The sequence below is a fragment of the Meles meles genome, chromosome 7 (assembly GCF_922984935.1).
Source record: "Meles meles chromosome 7, mMelMel3.1 paternal haplotype, whole genome shotgun sequence".
NCBI lineage: Eukaryota > Metazoa > Chordata > Mammalia > Carnivora > Mustelidae > Meles > Meles meles.
In genome coordinates, this window is record NC_060072.1 from 136,011,292 (window position 1) to 136,029,293 (window position 18,002).

General features: G+C 39.3%; 1 protein-coding gene across 17 annotated transcripts in view; it reads left to right on the top strand.

Annotated features, from left to right (window-relative positions):
* Positions 1–2,457: 2,457 nt before the first annotated feature.
* ACBD5 (acyl-CoA binding domain containing 5) overlaps positions 2,458–18,002 on the top strand; it is a 46,358-nt gene continuing 30,813 nt past the window's right edge. For 2 of the 17 annotated variants that reach the window (XM_046012702.1, XM_046012708.1), the window contains exons 1-6: positions 3,399–3,574; positions 3,758–3,929; positions 7,786–7,933; positions 10,190–10,262; positions 16,829–16,943; positions 17,042–17,074. In XM_046012702.1, the coding sequence (XP_045868658.1) occupies positions 3,560–3,574; positions 3,758–3,929; positions 7,786–7,933; positions 10,190–10,262; positions 16,829–16,943; positions 17,042–17,074 (556 nt within the window). In that variant the 5' untranslated portion in view covers positions 3,399–3,559. Of the gene's footprint in view, positions 2,497–3,398; positions 3,575–3,757; positions 3,930–7,785; positions 7,934–10,189; positions 10,263–16,828; positions 16,944–17,041; positions 17,075–18,002 lie in introns of those variants that run through there. The other 15 variants (XM_046012701.1, XM_046012707.1, XM_046012704.1 and 12 more) reach the window with 12 other exon arrangements.

Consider the following 18,002-nt stretch of genomic DNA (forward strand, 5'->3'; position numbering starts at 1 on the left):
TATTTTTAAATATTTAGATTTCTTAAATGTGGTGATAGATTATGAAGGTTAAGAGCAGTATATATACAACGGAATATTACGCAGCCATCAAAAAATGAAATCTTACCATTTGCAACAATGTGGATGGAACTAGAGGGTATTATGCTAAGCGAAATAAGCCAATCAGAGAAAGACAATTATCATATGATCTCATTAATATGTGGAATTTGAGAAAGAAAGCAGAGGATCACAGGGAAAGAGAAGAAAAAATGAAAAAAAAAAAAAAGAAAAGAAACCAGAGAGGGAGACAAACCATAAGAGACTCTTTTTATCTCAGGAAACAAACTGAGGGTTGCTGGGGGAGGGGGGGAAGGGGTGGGGGGATATGGTGGCTGGGGGATGGAGACTGGGGAGGGTATGTGTTGTGGTGAGTGCTGTGTATTGTGTAAGACTGATGAATCACAGACCTGTACCCTGATAATACATTCTATGTTAAAAATAAAAAAAGATTTTTTATTTACTTGGGGGAGAGAGAGAGTGTGTGCGCACAAAGCAGGGGGATGGGCAGAGTAAGAGAGAGAGAGAGACAAGCTGACTCCCTGGTGAGCAAGAAGCCTGACATTGGGGCTTGATTCCAGAATCCTGAGATCATGACCTGAACCAAAGGCAGACGCTTAATCGACTGAACCACCCAGGTGCCATATGGACTCTCTCTCTCTCTCTCTTTTTTTAAAGATTTATTTATTTATTGCCGGGTTGGGGAGGGGCGCGGCAAAGAGAGAGAGAGAATCTCCAGCAGACTCCCTGTTGATCGAGGAACCTGACCCAGGGCTCAAGGCCACGACTCTGAGATAATGACTGGAGCAGAAATAAAGAGTGGGACACTCAACCGACTGAGTTATCCAGGTACCCCTTAAAGATTTTATTTTTAACCAGTTAAGGGTCTGCCTTTGGGGCCCCCCAGCTCCCTGCTCAGTGGGAAGTCTGCTTCTCCCTCTTTCTCCCGCTTGTGCTCTGTCAAATAAGTTTTTAAAAAAATCTTAAAAAAAAAAAGTGGGGACGTCTGGGTGGCTCAATTGATTAAGCATCTACCTTTGGCTTGGGTCATGCTCCCAGAGCCCTGCGATGAAGACCCAGGTAGGGCTCCCTGCTCAAGGGAGGGCCCGCTTCTCCCTCTCCCTCTGCCTGCTGCTCTGGCTACTTGTGCTTGCTATCTCTGTCAAATAAATAAATAAAATCTTTAAAAAATAAAAATAAAAGAATGCTTCACTTATTATGGTGATCATTTAGTAATATGTACAAATATACAATCATTATTCTGTACACCTCAAACTAACATAATGTATATCCATTAAATCTCAATTTAAAAAATCAATGTTTCATATTAGGCACTCTTCTGAAGGTACTGAAAGATACTAACCAGTGTTCCAATGAGATATATTTTAGGTAGAATTACAGGTTGTTCACATAAATGGAAGGCAGCTTAGGAACCCAGTCAATCCATCATATTCATCATTGTGTTTCTGTAGGAGTTACCACATATAAACCAGCACAGCTTTATGAAAGAGCTACTTTTAAAATACCTTTTTCTGGATAATCTCAATTTCCTTTCTCCTTATGCTATTCTCCTTTTTTGGAAATCAGTACTACCTGCAAATGGAAATTCCACAAAAATCACTGACAGGAAATTCCTATTCATCCGTACCTGACGACCAACATACGATATATTTGCTTAATACTTGATGAAGACTTGTCAAAATGAAGACTTAGAAATAAACACCCAAGCCCTTTTATAAGTAGGCATGACTGAATAGATTGGAACTGAAATGAATATAAACAAAGAGGAGAAGCAGCAGATATTAGAACAATAAATTCTTCCTAGTTTGAGTAAATTACAAAAACTGTTAGTTTCTTATACTTGGGCATCAGTGTAAGATGTAAAGCAAGTGTTTTTTGGACTGACTCCTGGCTCTGCTACTTACTAAACCGTGGGACCTTGGGCCAATCAGTTACCGTGAGCCTCCATTTCCTCATTCATACAGACCCTACAGCGGTTTTGGAACGTGTGTTCTTCTCCTGGCAAATACCTGGCACTTAGGAAAGCGGTAGTCTTTATTACCGAAACGGCGCCTGCCTTCATACACCTGCCCCAAAAGCTACTAAGCAAGCAGCAGCAAAAATTAGACCCCAGTTCTCCGATCCACACCAGGTCACATCAGGATACCTCTGAAGGCACCCTGGAGGGTCTCTTTTGCTGGAAGTGGTTGTGGCATTGTGAATGCGCCCCACAGTGCGACGCAGCGGGAAGGAGGGATTTCCGCCGCAACGGCTGGAGCGGCGGCTGAACCGAGAAACCCAAGCAGAACAGGTGGGAAGAACGCCAGCCGCCCAGGGAGGTATCCGGAAGCGCCGCGGAGGGGGTGGGGGGGGGGACTACATTTCCCACAAGTCCACGGGGCAGGGCGAGGGGCGGGCGTCGGGGACAATACCGGACGAGCCTTGCCCGGCAATGCCAAGGTAAATGCCGGCAGTGCGGCTCAGAGGGAAGAGTGACTTACAGTCTGCGCTTGAATTTCCGCTAGTAACGCTCCTAACCCACCCCGAAGTGACAAAGAGGTCCTGGCAATTCGGGGATTTCCGGGCCGCAGGACTCCATCCCTGAAACCCCTGCCTGTCCCCCTGCGGTGGGGCTGGGGGCTCCTGGAGGTGCCTGAGGTCGCGGGGCGTTATGCTAGACAGGTGAAGGCCCAGAGTATCTCTTTCTAGGGTTGACAATCCGTAGTGGGTCATCAGTGCTCCCTCCCCCGAGCCCTGCGGCCTATTAAATCAGGCTGAAGCTGGGCCGTGCCCAGCTCCTCCGGGCAAGATGTTAGTGGGGGGGGAGGGGGAGGTGCCCTCGCACCCCGCTGCCCCGTCCTGGGGCGGTCAACCTTCCCACACACCTTTGGTTACTCAGACGTTCTTGGCTCGAGGCGGCTAAAGCTGCCAAACAATCGCGGCCCGAGCACTGCTGAACACTTTGATCCAGCACCTCAAATTCGTCCATCTACTCTTTAGGATACTGTAAAGATTGCCAGAACTCGAATGGCAGAACATAAGGTTCGCACCGAGCCTATCCTGATCTAAAGCCCTTTCTTATGTCCCATCACATTCCTCAAACCTTAACCTAAGAGGGCAGGCGCTGTGGACCTCAGGGCCCTGTCGCAGGACACAACCCCGCGTCCCCTGTCCCCCGTCCGGCTGCACGGACGCGGCGGTCCGGCCTGTTCAAAAAGCGAGATCCCGATGCATCCGCTTCTCTGCCTGGCAGCCTTCTCTGGCTGGCCCTACCCAGGCAACCCACAGCGGCGCGCGTCTTCGCCTCGGAAGCGGGCGGGTGGGTGGAGTCCGCTGAGCGGCCGCAGTGGCGGCTGCAGCTAGTGGGTCCTTTACTGGCTCTGGGGCGGGGCTGTGGGGAGCGCGCCTACTGACCGACGGACCCCGCCGGGATGGGGAGTGTGGCTGCTCCGCTAGGGTCCTGCGGGTGCAAGAGCGGCTCCGCGACCACGGGTGGCCGGAGCCCCTCCGTGTTGTGCTAGAGATGCTCTTCCTCTCGGTGAGTTGTTTTTCTGTGTCGGCGGGCCGGCTTCTCGGCCTAGGTCACGCCCCGGGGAGGAGGAACGAGCTGGGCCACCTCGTTCTGTGTGGCCTGGATAGGGCAGGGCGACGGGGCAATGACCAGCTGCCTGGGCCTCCTCCCTTTGGGCATGTTGATCCGCGGCTGCGCTCCATGTTCCAGTTTCATGCAGGCTCCTGGGAAAGCTGGTGCTGCTGCTGCCTGATTCCAGCCGACAGACCTTGGGACCGGGACTGGGGCCGGCGTTGGCGGCTGGAGATGGCGGACACGAGATCCGTGCACGAAACCAGGTTCCAGGCGGCGGTGAAGGTGATCCAGAGTTTGCCGAAAAATGGTAGGTGCGCCGGGCCCCCACTGGGGAAGCCTCCTGCAGAGGCCCGAGGCCCCAGTTTCCGAACCTCGCCTCCTTTAATCTTCTTTCAGCTTGTAGTCTTGCTAAATACAACCTCCTCGGTTGCTGCGTTTGGAAGGAATGTAATTGGAGGAAAGGTAAAGGGTATTAATTACCTGCTGATCTTTCAAGCACGAGACAAATATATTACCCAGATTTTGAGCAGTGTTAAGTCTGTTACTTAATGACTGCGGATTTGGATATGTTAAAAAACAAAACAAAACTGGGTTGGGGATGCTTGGTGCCGCATCCTCATAAAGTGTACTATTTAAGCCTTTCAGAAACTTTCGATGTGAAAGGAGGCAAAGCAAAGAATAGCTATATTCATTTGTAAAATTATTTTTTAAATAAATACATCTATTTGTGGCTTTTTTGTGTGTGCTCTCCTGTTATTCTAGTGTTCTCTTTCTTATTCTTACATTGGGCCTTTCTTTCAGCTTAAGGGAAAAGCCCTTCCAGTTGTTCCTTTGTATTTAATGTGTCATTTCTCAGGCTACCTTCAACCTTTTTATCATTGGCTTTTAGCAATTTGACCGTGATGTGTCCAGGTGTGTGGTTTTCTTCAAATTCATCCTGTTTAGCGTTTACAGAGCTTCTCATAATTTTATGTGTTTGACCAAAGTTGGGAAGTTTAAAGCCGTTATTCAAATATTTTTTTTCTGGGGAGAGGCTTGGCAGGGGGAACTTTGATCTTTTACTTCTTATCCTTCTTCATAATATGAATTATTTTCCACAGTAAACATGTGTTTTTTTAAATAATGCTTTTAAGCACTATTACTGTGCCAGAGCATAAAACTCACTGAATGCTCACGGAATACACCGTTATTGCAGTATTTAATATGTCTTCTATTTTAATTAATCATGAATTGACTTGGTAATGAATATTCAACACTTTAATAAAAATTCATTAATTGCAGATTCAAAAGGTTTTGAAAACATATACACAAAATAGTATTCCTTTCATAATCTCAAACGTGGAACAAGGGGAGGACATATGAGGGGGTTGTTATTAAGAGTGAATGAACAGGGGCGCCTGAGTGGCTTAGTTGGTTAAGCCTACGCCTTTGGCTTGGGTCATGATCCCTGCATCCTGGGATCCAGCCCCAGGACGAGGTTCTCATATATTATGTGAGAGCACCTTGAGGACAGATTGTACTTTATCTGGTGTCTTACTCACAGAATATATACAATATATTATCAGTTTTTGCTATTATCTATTTTAATGTATGTGTCACTCACCTTAACAAACTTTTAAGTCTTATTTTGATCTATTGAAGATACAATGAGATGAGGCTCTTGGTGTTTTAAATTTAGTTTGTTTTATTTAAATAGGTACGCATCTTAAAAATATTTTCTCAAAACTTTATTTCAGACCTTAAAAAAATATGTGAACATTTTAACTGTAATTTCCCCATTTTTTTTTAACCTCTTACATAAAGGAGGACCATATTATTGAAATAATATATCTAATAGATACTCCAAAAGGGTCATATATTATATATAGATCTTTGTTACTGTGATTTTGGACTTAATTACTTATTCTTGGCCAAACCTGAAACACCAGATTTCAGCTTCTCTATGTTGTAATTTTCACAACGTTTATAAACTAGTCGTTTTTTATTACTACACATTATCTGTTTATTATGCAATCTGTGAAGTTTTTAAAATATCTTTTTACGGTTTTAAGTTTTATTTTTATACTAATTATGGTATAAAAGTAACATACAAACACACTGAATATAAAAAATTTTAAAACACAAATAAGCAAAAAAGAAGATAAAAATAATCTCTATGCTTACTATCTCCAGAGATATCTTTTTCAACTTTTTTTTTTTTAAAGATTTTATTTATTTATTTGACAGAGAGAGATCACAAGTAGGCAGAGAGGCAGGTAGAGAGACAGGAGGAAGTAGGCTCCCTGCTGAGCAGAGAGCCCCATGCGGGGCTCAATCCCAGGACCCCGAGATCACGACCCGAGCTGAAGGCAGAGGCCCAACCCACTGAGCCACCCAGGTGCCCCCTTTTTCAACATTTTGATGCGTTTCCTTCTATTTGCTTTTTAGGTACATACTTATTTTGCAAAAATGGATTATACTGGATATGCTATTTTTAAACTACTGTTTTTTTCTCATTTTATAGTAGGTTGTGAAACTTTTCTCAAGCCATTGTTTATATTTTCATACCATATAATTTTTAGGGACTGTAGTTATAAACTATCCTGTTGTATATATGTATCATAATTATTTAGGTAATTATTTATTATAAAACATTTGCATTCCAGCTTTCCCTATTCTTAAGTATTGCAACTTATAGTACTCATGCATACAATTTGAAAAAAATTTTTAAAAGATTTTATTTATTTATTTGAGAAAGAGAGAGAGAGCATGAGCAGGGGGAAGGGGCAGACAGAGAGGGAGAAGCAGACTCCCCGGTGAACAGGTAGCCTGATGTGGGACTGGATCCCAGGACCTTGAGATCATGACCAGAGCCAAAGGCAGGTGCTCAACTGACTGAGCCACCCAGGAGTCCTGAGAAATCTCTTTTTTCTTGGATTAATTCTTTTTCTACCATAGCACATACTGGTTGACTTTAGCAAAACTTCTTTATTCATCAAGAAATTGAAATTTGGCCAAGAGGAGTTGAATTTCTTTTTTTAATATTTTATTTATTTATTTGAAAGAGACAGAGATAGTGAGAGGGAGAATAAGTGGGCAGGAGTGGGAGAAGCAGAATCCCCACTGAGCAGGGAGCCTGACCCAGGGCTCCATCCCAGAACACTGGGATCACAGCCCAAGCCAAAGGCTCAACTGACTGAGCTACCCAGGTGCCCCAAAGAGTTGAATTTCTTAAGATTGAAGTTTTCATAAAACAGAGTGTACATTTAACTTTTTCATTTGTTTCATTCAATTTGGTTTGTCACAGTCTTTGAATAAAAATACCTCATTAAAAAATACCTTATTATAGTTGCATAATGCAGTTATTCTGTATTTTCATATATTGCTTTTTTATTTTTTAATTTTTTTTATTGCTAAAGAGTATCCTTATATTTAGTTGAATTTATTTCTGAGTAAATTTTTAAATTTTTTTTATATATCGCTTTTTTAAATAACATTTGCCAGTTATTTTAGTTATACCTACAGCATATTTATTCATTTATTCTTTTATTTATTGAACTATGTTGGGCATTGTTATTAAAGTGTAAAAACCTCAGAGTTTTTTTGTTTTTAAGATTTTATTTGTTTATTTCAGAGAGAGTGAGTGAGAGAGAGCATGAGAGGGGAGAGGGTCAGAGAGAGAAGCGGACTCCCCACTGAGCAGGGAGCCCAATATGGGACTCCATCCCAGGACTCCGGAATCATGACCGGGACCGAAGGCAGTCACCCAACCAACTGAGCCACCGAGGCGCCCCTCAGAGTTTTTTTTTTAATCAAAGGAGTATAGTTGGGACACCTGGGTGGCTCAGTCATTGGGCATCTGCCTTTCATCTCAGGTCGTGGTCCCAGGGTCCTAGGATTGAGCCCCACATTGGGCTCCCTGCTCAGTGGGAAGCCTGCTTCTCCCTCTCCCACTCCCTCTGCTTATGTTCCCTTTCTTACTGTGTCTCTGTAAAATATATAAATAAAATCTTTAAAAAAATCAATCAATCAATCAAAGGAGTATTGCAACTAACAGAGCCATAATGTTTGTTTCTATATGACAGAAATAAATGATTATCTGAACTATTAATGAAATATTTAAAAATCACTTTTAGTATAGCTAAGCTGATTTGTAACCTTATATTATTGATTATATTCTCCAGGTGATCTGTATTTAATGTTTCCAATAGGTTCATTTCAGCCAACAAATGAAATGATGCTCAAATTCTATAGCTTCTATAAGCAGGCAACCGAAGGACCCTGTAAACTTTCAAGGCCTGGATTCTGGGATCCTATTGGAAGATACAAATGGTAATTTCATATAGAGAACTATGAAAGGAATTTTACTTTAGTGACATAATTATCATATGACTTAATTACGTGGTTATGTATTATTCTGAGCAGAAGTGTTCTAACATGCTAGATCCACTTTTTAGCCTCCATGTGCTTTTAACACAGTTTCATGCAATTAGAAAAGTCTTGGGGAAGAGAGGAAAACAATAAAACCAAAAAGTGTATCAAAGATAAAAAAAAAATCATTTTCAGTTAGCCTTTCCTGATGGAGTTTTTTTCATTTATTGTAAGAAGAGAAACTCCCAAAGTCAATTAAACAAACAAATTCTCCTGCCTCTCATACCTACTAAGAAGAATAGTGACTTTACTTGCCAAGTGACACTGTTTGCTTTGAGCATTTAGATGATAAGTAACTAGGCACATGACTAAGGGAGCTATGCTAACATTTTGTCTAGGCTGTCCTTCTTGTCATTCTGTACTTGAATAGAAATTTGATTTTTTTTAAAGATTTTATTTATTTATTTGACAGACAGAGATCACAAGTAGGCAGAGAGGCAGGCAGAGAGGAGGAAGCGGGCTCCCCGCTGAGCAGAGAGCCTGATTCGAGGACTCAATCCCAGGACCCTGGGATCATGACCCGAGCTGAAGGCAGAGGCCTTAACCCACTGAGCCACCCAGGTGCCCCAGAAATTTGATTTTTGATATACTTAAAATCATAAAATAGCCAGAGATATCTCTGTAACATAGACAGTACATTATGAACAGAGTATGCTAATTGGTTAAGCATGTCTTAAAAGCCACACATTTTGATGGTTCAATTTCTTTGTTTGGTGTGTGTGTGTGTGTGTGTGTGTGTGTGTGTGTGTGTGTTTAATTCCATTTATTTATTTGAGAGAGAGAGAGCACGAGCAGGGTGAGGGGCAGAGGGAGTCTGACGTGGTGGACTCAATCCCAGGTCTCTATGATCATGACCTCAGGCGAAGGCAGATGCCCAACCGACTGAGCCACACAGGCACCCAAAGGCTAAATTTCTTTCTTTCTTTCTTTCTTTTTTTTTTTTTTAAGATTTTATTTATTTATTTGACAGAGAGAGACAGATCACAAATAGGCAGAGAGGCAGGCAGAGGGAGAGCGAGGAGGAAGCAGGCTCCCGGCTGAGCAGAGAGCCCTTGGATCATAACCTGAGCCAAAGGCAGTGGCTTTAACCCACTGAGCACCCAGGCGCCCCTCCAGAGGCTAAATTTCTTTACACTGAATTGGAAGTCCTTAAACTCCTTTGAGGATTTCTTAGTACTATACTTTCCTCTAAATTCTTTATGAACAGTCATAGATAATAGGTTAAATATAATAGCAGTATGTTATTTAATCTGTTGTAAGAAAATTGATTTACTTTATGATTTTTCCTCAGAAATGACCATTGGTGGATTTAAACTGCTTCTGGAAAAAATATGTAAAAAGAAAGGTTTTCGTTTTAGGCAAAAATTTCAAAGGACTATTCTCATTATCTAGGAGGTTAAAAATGTCCTATGCCTCACATTTTTGTTTTTTTTTAGAAGTAGGAAACCACTTTTTTTTTTTTTTTGAGTGTGTCAGCTAGACTCTTGTTTAAATTAATGGAAACTTTTTTTTTTTTAAGATTTTATTTATTTGACAGAGAGAGAGATCACAAGTAGGCAGAGAGGCAGGCAGAGAGAGAGAGAGGAAGCAGGCTCCTTGCTGAGCATAGAGCCCGATGCAGGGCTCAATCCCAGGACCCTGGGATCATGACCTGAGCTGAAGGCAGAGGCTTTAACCCACTGAGCCACCCAGGTGCCCCAAAATTAATGGAAACTTTTAACCAAAACTTCTGTTCATGGCTGTGATATGACTATCACATGGCTGTGATAGTTCATTACATGTAGAGTTCTAAAATGTTAATTTCTGTTACTGTTCTTTATAATATAAAGTTTTTGAGGAGTTCTTAGCAAATATTTTTCAACAGTCTATAGTGTTTGCTCTACAGTGTGTATAATATAGTCTCTATAATCTATAGTCTAAATTTTATAGATGGGCTGTATAATTACTAGTTTTAAATACTGTTAAATTTGACAGTTTATTTACTCTAATACTTTTAAGATGGTATATTTAAAGTGATCCTTTGAGAGCATAATATCTTTGTATAGGCTTTAAGAAGAGAGACTGTTTTAAATTAATGACCCTATATCATTTTGACATAATGTATTCTGGGCGATTGGAAAACATGTCTTTTTGTTACTCGGATATTCTCATTTCTAGGGATGCTTGGAATTCATTGGGTGATATGACCAAAGAGGAAGCCATGATTGCATATGTTGAAGAAATGAAAAAGGTAAGGAAATAATTCACAGCAGAAAATGAAAATATTTCATGGGACAACTGGGTGGCTCAGTCAGTTAAGTGTCTGATATTTGATCTCAGCTCAGATCTTGATCTCAGGGTTATGAGATTTAAAAAAAGAAAATGAAAATATTCAGAGCAGCTCTAATTTAATTTGTTATCAGGCAAATTAGCTGCTTTGTTTTAAAGAACAAATATATATTAGAATATAATATCTAAGTTATTGAATCTATTAGGATTTTATCTGTCTCCTAAATGTTCATCTTAAGGTGTTTTTTCCTTGAGATCACATTGTAGTGATGTTATTTTTTTTTTTTTCATCTTCCCTGTCTTTCTCCATAGTCAACTGCTTCAGAAAGTTGTAGAAATAGGAATTTCTTGAAATACTGAAGTCCCTTTCTCAGGAATCTGGGAAGTACCTTGGCTGTCTTGAAAACATTTCTGCTTTGGAACTTTTTATTTAGGAGAAATAGTTAACAACCCTGGCCATCTGTGGTCTCATCAAGTTTGACCCAAAAATTGAGATATTCCTATCACGGGACTTCTTAGTAACAAGCATTTTTCTGTGAATGCAGAGATCTCAGAAGCAGAATAAGATAAGGATGCTTTAATTTCTCTGGTAGTTAGTAAGGAGGGCATTCATTTAACTAGCTCTTTTAAGTCCGTTCAAGTGATTGTTGTTTTTTGTTTTGTTTTGTTTTGATTAAAGATTTTATTTTATTTATTTGACAGAGAGAGAGATCACAAGTAGGCAGAGAGGCAGGCAGAGAGAGAAGAGGAAGCAGGCTCCCTGCGGAGCAGAGAGCCCCATGCGGGGCTCGATCCCAGGACCCTGAGATCATGACCTGAGCCGAAGGCAGCGGCTTAATCCACTGAGCCACCCAGGCGCCCCTCAAGGGATTGTTTTGAAGAGCAAATTTCTGAAGAAATCTTGGATTTTAAAGAACTCTTAGTATCTTTTTATAAAGCACCATTTCTATTTTGGAACTGGATCGGAAATTGTGAAATTTAGGTCCATTTGGTAATCTTAAATAAATTTTCTGTGAACGTAAAGAAAATCTGTAAAAAGGAATACTTCTTTTGCCAGATTGTTTCACAGTGTTAATTTCTAGAAGTAATTTCTGTTTGGTCAGTTGAGATTCATTTATTTTGTTTTATTTTGGTATCTCCTATACTGTTCAAAGTTGTGCCCTTTGTTAAATTTTCACAGTTTTTATTTAGTGGGCCTGGATTATCTATAACAGAAGGCAGAATTTAGTCCTTTTGGCTTTTACCTATATCAGTAGCACAACAACAAAGGAGCCTTTCAAAAGCAGAGAAAATCTTTTTGGTTTGGAAACTATTCCTCTTCTTTGTTTTAAATATCATTCTAATTTTTAGGACACACTTCTATCATGTAAAGTTGAATTGACCCAATAGGTGAAATTTACCCATTTTCCCTATTGATTAATTAATGATGTAGCGACAGCTTAAAGTGGGAGGGAGATGGATTTAAACTAACCTGCTGACTTTTAGCTGTCTTAGGATACTTCTACTATACCTGTAGATTCTATAACTACCTCTCTGAAAGACTAAACTGTTTCCATTCAGACTTTTAAAATTTCATTTTTCATCTGGTGAATATAATAAAATTTATAGGAACCTTTTAGAGATAAATCTAAGACTGTTAGGATTGAAAATTTGATTAGTTTTTGAAAATATTTTCAAGATTTGCCTTCTGGATATCAGCAGATAAAATTATATGCTTTTAAGTCATGATGTGGCAGCGGGTGGGAGGTACCTGACTCGCTCAGTTGGTAGAGTATGCAACTCTTGATCTCAGTGTTGGAAGTTTGAGCCCCAAGTTGGGTATTACTTAAAAATATATCTATATATTAAATAATGGTGTTTGGTAGTACATTGTCCCAAAGATTTGATTATTGAATTTGGGAAATTTTTTTTAAAGATTTTATTTACTTATTTGAGAGAGAGAGAGAGGCAGAGGGAGAGGGAGAAGCAGGCTGTCACTGAGCAGGGTGCCCGATGCTGGGCTAGATCCTGGGATCCTGGCATCATGACCTGCACTGAAGGCAGATACTTAACCAGTTGAGCTACCCAGGCTCCCTGGGACTTTTTCTAATTACAGTAGTTCACTAACTGAACCATTTGTTAAATTATATTTGTAAATATAGTTCACTGTGCTATTGCCCTTTAGAATTACTCTTTTAGTATAAATCTCATTCTGTGCTTTTGCATTCAAATGTTTAAGGAATTATCAATTTATATCTTAATAGATAATAGATAATGTTCTCTGGAAAATTGCTTTTTGTAATTTATAAACTATCCAGTAAAATATCACTGAAAAAGTTGCTGGAATCAAAAATTCTTTTAGAATAATTCTTTTTTTTTAATTGTTATTTATTTATTTATTTATTTGACAGAGAGAAATCACAACTAGGCAGAGAGGCAGGCAGAGAGAGAGGAGGAAGCAGGCTCCCTGCGGAGCAGAAAGCCGGATGCAGGGCTCGATCCCAGGACCCTGGGATCATGACCTGAGCCGAAGGCAGAGGCTTTAACCCACTGAGCCACCCAGGCACCCCAAGAGTAATTCTTTTTAAAAAAGATTTTATCTATTTATTTGACAGACAGAGATCACAAGTAGGCAGAGAAGCAGGCAGAGAAAGAGGAGGAAGCAGGCTCCCCGCTGAGTAGAGAGCCCTATGTGGGGCTTCGGGACCCTGGGATCATGACCTGAGCTGAAGGCAGAGGCTTTAACCCACTGAGCCACCTAGGCGCCCCAAGAATAATTTAGTAGGATTTTAGCTTTGAGGGAATAGAATAACTAATGTGGTTTGTGGGAAATAATCCATAGCTCTTTAAATAAAGTTAATTTTGATTCATAACCAAAACGGAATATAAAATTCTATTTTCTGTACAAATTTTACTGGCTCTTTTTTTGTGTTATAGATTTTATTTTTAAGAATCTCTACACCCAATGTGGGGCTCGAACTTACAACCCCAAGATTAAGCGTTGCATGTTCTACTGACTGAGCCAGCCAGCCGCCCCCAGATTTTATAGGCTTTCTTAATGAGGATTCCTGGAGAATTAACCAGAACTTGAATAATATGCATTATGTCTGTTAGATTTAAAGAGAGATCAGTGTACTCATCTCTGGCTACACATTGGAATCACTAGGAGAAACTTGTTTTAAAAAAAAAAAAAAAAGCCAGTATAACTCCAGACTAATTATTTCAGGATTTCTAAGAGAATGGGATAATTGCTGTAGTAGAGGGAGGATTAGAACAGACTCTCATAAAGGATGGAACCTTTAAGTTACCATGGCTGAGGGTCTGGTCCATAGCTCTATAAGTCCAGAACATTGGCTTTCTCTTTTTAGGACTTGACTGATGATAACCATCTTCTGGAGATGTAGAGAAAAGCCAGAATGCTATTTTTTTTTTCCTCAGAACGCTAATTCCTTAGCTTCCAGTGGGTGTTCTACTCTCTAGTGCACAGCAGGCTCAGAATTGAGATGCAGGACACCCCTCAAAATGTCAGAGGCACTTGGGAAACTGTAAGATTGTCTATAGAACAGCATAGAACACTGAGATTTGGGTGACATTAAGAGATGTGTTCGGGATGCCTGGGTGGCTTAGTCAGTTAAGCATCTGCCTTTGGCTCAGGTCATGATCTCAGGGTCCTGGAATTGAGTCCCACATCGGACTTCTTGCTCAGCCAGGAACCTGCTTCTCCCCCTGCCTGCTGTGTCCCTGCTTGTGTCCTCTCTCTCTGACAAATAAAATCTTCAAAAAAAAAAAAAAGATGTGTTCATCTGACCAAAACAGAACAAAACCAAGGAATTTAATCTTTGGTTTATAATACTGTGTATCTGTACCTTTGACAGGATATTTTCATCATACAGAATTGATATTTCTTACCAAGGAAATGTGCTGGAGAAACCTAGAAAAATTATTGTACTTTGGATGCTGCTTTGAGAGTCCATGTAGGTCACCAGTCTTCATTTTGATAGGTTACAGTCCAGTTGACTTGATTTAGTTCACTTACACTGTAAATAAAATCTTTGGGGTAAAGGAGTAGTTACCTAGACTGAGATTTACCTGGCTCTGCTTGTCTTTCTGTGTCTCTGTCTCTGCCGATGATCTTGTGTGTGTGTGTGTGCGCGCACGCATACCATTTCTTTGATTTCAGCACTGGAGCGAAGGAGAGAATTTTGCAGAAGATCATTCTTCTTGGGTTTTGTATTTTTAAAGTTTCTTCTTCAGAGAGTAATCTCTTAAATTCTAGGTGTATCTTGCTGTGACCATATGTGTCCCAACTGTATTGACTACTGAAATTCTAGCTTATCGAAAGAAAAATTACTCTGTTTATATTTGCTTAGCACTGGTACACACTACATTTATTTATTTAGGTAGTTAGTTCTGCTCTTTGAAATCCGTAATTCAGTCCATGACCTATGGGATATGAGAAACTGAAACAGATTTGAATAGCCCTGCGTAAGGACAAATTTGAGAGAGAGACTTTTTGGAGTTACCTTGACATTGAGAGATAACTAAAAGAGATCTGGTTCGGGCGCCTGGGTGGCTCAGTGGGTTAAAGCCTCTGCCTTCGGCTCAGGTCATGATCTCAGGGTCCTGGGATCAAGTCCCGCATCGGGCTCTCTGCTCAGCAGGGGGCCTGCTTCCCTCTCTCTCTCTCTCTGCCTGCCTCTCTGCCTACTTGTGATCTCTTTCTGTCAAGTAAATAAATAAAATCTTTAAAAAAAAAAAAAAGAGATCTGGTTTGAAAGAGGATCAAAGGAGGTGTTAGTTGGGTCAGTCAAGATGGAATGTGTGGTTGGCTAACTAGATTCTGTTAAGTCTTTACATACGTACACTATCTCAGTACAGAATAGGGTAGAGGGTGCCGATCTGTGTTTGAATTATATCTCTGCCATATAGTAACTGTGACTTTGGTCACATCAAAGTAAACATCACCAAAAATAAATAAATAAATAAATAAATAAATACAAAAACAACTAAAGAAATAAATAAACATTGCCTAATAGTTTCAATTTTTGTGTTGAATCTAAATCTTAGAATTACTGTTGTAATCCATACGTATTATAGATCATGTTTCTATAATAAGCTATAAAAATGCCCTCCCTAATGGCCCCAGCCTTGCAATAAAAGTACTTCCTTCTAAAAAAGACATTTTATGGTTAAAACAATTTTTGCCCTACTCTCCATTGAGAGGAGCAGCAATTAGATAATTTGCAATGAGCTCTAAAATTATAATCACTAACACCAGTTATTTTTAGCATAGTTCATTCTGTATGATCTCTCAACACACCCCTGCCTTGTTTATTAAATTCCTTGTATGTACTAGACGCTGGAAATACAGAAGTGGTCAAAAACAGATGAAGGCCTTGTTCCACTGAGCTTACATAGTGTTGCAAAAGAGAGGCAGTAAGCAAACAACAAAGCAGGGAGAGTGACTGAATCTGAGGTTTGTAATTTTAAAGATGTAAGTGGCCACTTTAAACTGTGTAGAAGCTGAAAAATATGCAAAAATGATGGAGGATTTTGATTGCTTAAAGTAATAAATGTGTTCACCTTAGTGATAGAAGTAATATATGTAAATGAAAAAAATCCAAACATCAAAAAAGTATAAAATGAAAAATGAAACTTCCCTATTCCCTCCATTTTAATTGTTTAAGTGATAATTACTTTTAGTTCTATTTTGCAGATTGAGGAAACACATGTATGTATTTATATCTATATCTTCTCATTTAAAGAGAGAAAAAACCCAGTAATAGCATCATACTGTTACTGTTCACTAACTACCTTTTTGCCTGTAAAAAAAATTCAGATGTTTTCCCTATCAGCACACACAAAGCTAACCTTAAATATCTGCAGAGTATGTTCTGTATGGAAATATTTCCTTTTATCTCTTACTAGTTGATGGCTATTTTTTTAGTATGCCTTTACAATTAATTTACCTTGCTCTTTAAATTTGGTGATTCTAAATTGGCCTATAGGTGTGAAGGTGTCTGAAAGTGATGACTACCTTAAAGAACAGACAGAATAATATTACTCTAACCCAGAATTTTCTATTGTATTTAACATTAGTGCCCTCAGTTTTTAATGCACAATTTTTAGGTTATTGGGTAAAATTTCAAAAGGAGCTTAAGTAAAACAGACTTCAAAATTAAGACACTTAAAAAAAAAGATTTTATTCATTTATTTGACAGAGAGAGGGGGAACACAAGCGGGGGAGTGGGAGTGGGAGAAACAGGCTTCCTGCCGAGCAGGGAGCCTGATGAGAGACTAGATCCCAGGACTCTGGGATCATGACCTGAGCCACCCAGGCGCCCCAAGACACTTTTAAATCTTTAATATATGTGATACTTTTCTAGGAGAATATACACTTTAAGTATGTAATTAATATAGATACTTTGGAGAATCTATAAATGAATATAAAATCTCAAAAATATTATTAAATTGTAAATATTATGTGGTACTAGTGTAAATCAGATTAGTAGTTTATGATTTCACAAGATTTATTTCTTTTTATTACAGATTCTTGAAACTATGCCGATGACTGAGAAAGTTGAAGAGTTGCTACATGTCATAGGCCCATTTTATGAAATCGTAGAAGACAAAAAGAGTGGCAGAACTTCTGATTTAACCTCAGGTTGGACTGTCTTACCTTGTTTTTAATCCAGCAACTGATCTACCGTGCATGCATTAATATTTGTATGTCTAATTTTTTTTTTTACTTTCACATGCCAGTCCGACTGGAGAAAATCTCTAAATACTTAGAAGGTAGGAATAATGACATCCACGTAAACATTTTGTTTAAAATTTACATGCCAAAGGGTTTTGCCCAAATTTGTATAACACTCTAGAGTTTTCATTCCAAGAAAATACATTGCATAAAGTTCAAAAATATTATAAATGCTGAAGTTTTAACCCTTCAGTTATTAAAACATAACAGGTGGCTCACTGAGTATATACAAAATTGTAACAGAATTCATGATTTTATTTTGATAAATCAGACTTTCTGATTCACTTTCTGAATTACATTTAGAGTGCCATGGCTGAAATGATTTTTAATGAGGATATGTTTATAGTATGGTTTAACTATATAGTGTAGCAACCTAAAACAAGAAATCAGTGAATACACTTAGCTTGGTCTTTTTTTAGATTTTGATTTCGTGTTCTCAGGAAAGAATTGAAAGGTTTATCTTTTACATACGAGCAGGAGTTGAATAATAGGCAAATTTCCTGGCTTTAACTGTAAACATTTGCTCTTTAATTTTTTTTTTTTAAGAAAGCAGAGTGAAATGAGCCTGAAAGAATTACTTCAAATGAAAATTATGTATGTTTTATTTTCTTGGCATCCTTATTTACAAGGTATCTTTTACTAACTGACAGAAATTAGAGGTTTCAGAACTGTTACCTTCCCTGAGGTCTGCAGTTTGTGTCTGCGATGGTAACTGATAGATGGCCCACCGAACGTAATGCTCATTTAACCACACCCCCCATCACTAATTTGCTTGAAGGAACCAAATTTTAACCAATAATTTTCCATATAAGTCATGCTAGACAATGCAGAAAAAATATTAAGTATGTCCTCTGTGTGAAGCATGTTTCCAGGATTCAGAGGGGAATAAATCTGGACCTGTTTTTAGTAGTATTTAAGCTGACTGGAGGCAAATGTTTAAACAACTAATTATGAAGACAAGGAAGA